Source organism: Odontesthes bonariensis, chromosome 21 (genome assembly GCF_027942865.1).
Source record: "Odontesthes bonariensis isolate fOdoBon6 chromosome 21, fOdoBon6.hap1, whole genome shotgun sequence".
Taxonomy (NCBI): Eukaryota; Metazoa; Chordata; class Actinopteri; order Atheriniformes; family Atherinopsidae; genus Odontesthes; species Odontesthes bonariensis.
Genome location: NC_134526.1, coordinates 19,529,229 through 19,529,844, shown reverse-complemented (window position 1 = coordinate 19,529,844; position 616 = coordinate 19,529,229). Strand labels below are relative to the sequence as shown.

Here is a 616-nt window from a genome sequence, read left to right as displayed (position 1 = left end):
ATGTTTTCTGTCACTCTGATGCTGCTGCTGTTGGCAGCTGGATCCTGTAAGTCTTTTCACATTCGTCACAGTCAGCCGTTCTCTGTTTGTTGTGTACCTCGATAAACTGTGATAAAATGTTAATCTTTTTACAGGTGTAAAGTGTGAACGGCTGACACAGCCAGCCTCTGTGACTGTGCAGCCAGGCCAACGTCTGACCATCACCTGTCAGGTCTCTTATTCTGTGAGCAGCTACTACACAGCTTGGATCAGACAGCCTGCAGGGAAAGTAATGGAGTGGTTTAGCAGCGACACAACTGTCAAAGATTCTCTGAAGAATAAGTTTAGTGTCACCTTAGACTCTTCCAGCAACACAGTGACTCTTAATGGACAGAATATGCAGCCTGAAGACCCTGTTTAATACTGTGCCAGAGCCACTAGAACACAAACTATCAGTAGACATGACCAAAAATTACCTCAGGGTCTGAGCCTCTGCAACATGAAGCCATCAGAGGAGGAGCCCTCACACTAAACATATAATATTAAATGATAATCATATCAAGCATTTTCCATTAAAATATTGGCGACCTGTCCAGGGTGTACCTTTCCTTTCACCTGATTGCAGATGGGATAGACT

General features: G+C 44.2%; 1 gene segment (V, D, J or C); it reads left to right on the top strand.

The window, feature by feature from the left end:
- LOC142371931 (Ig heavy chain V region XIG14-like) lies at positions 1 to 400 on the top strand. The segment is given in 2 exon segments: positions 1 to 46; positions 135 to 400. Coding segments are annotated over 2 exon segments (312 nt in total).
- Positions 401 to 616: the final 216 nt, after the last annotated feature.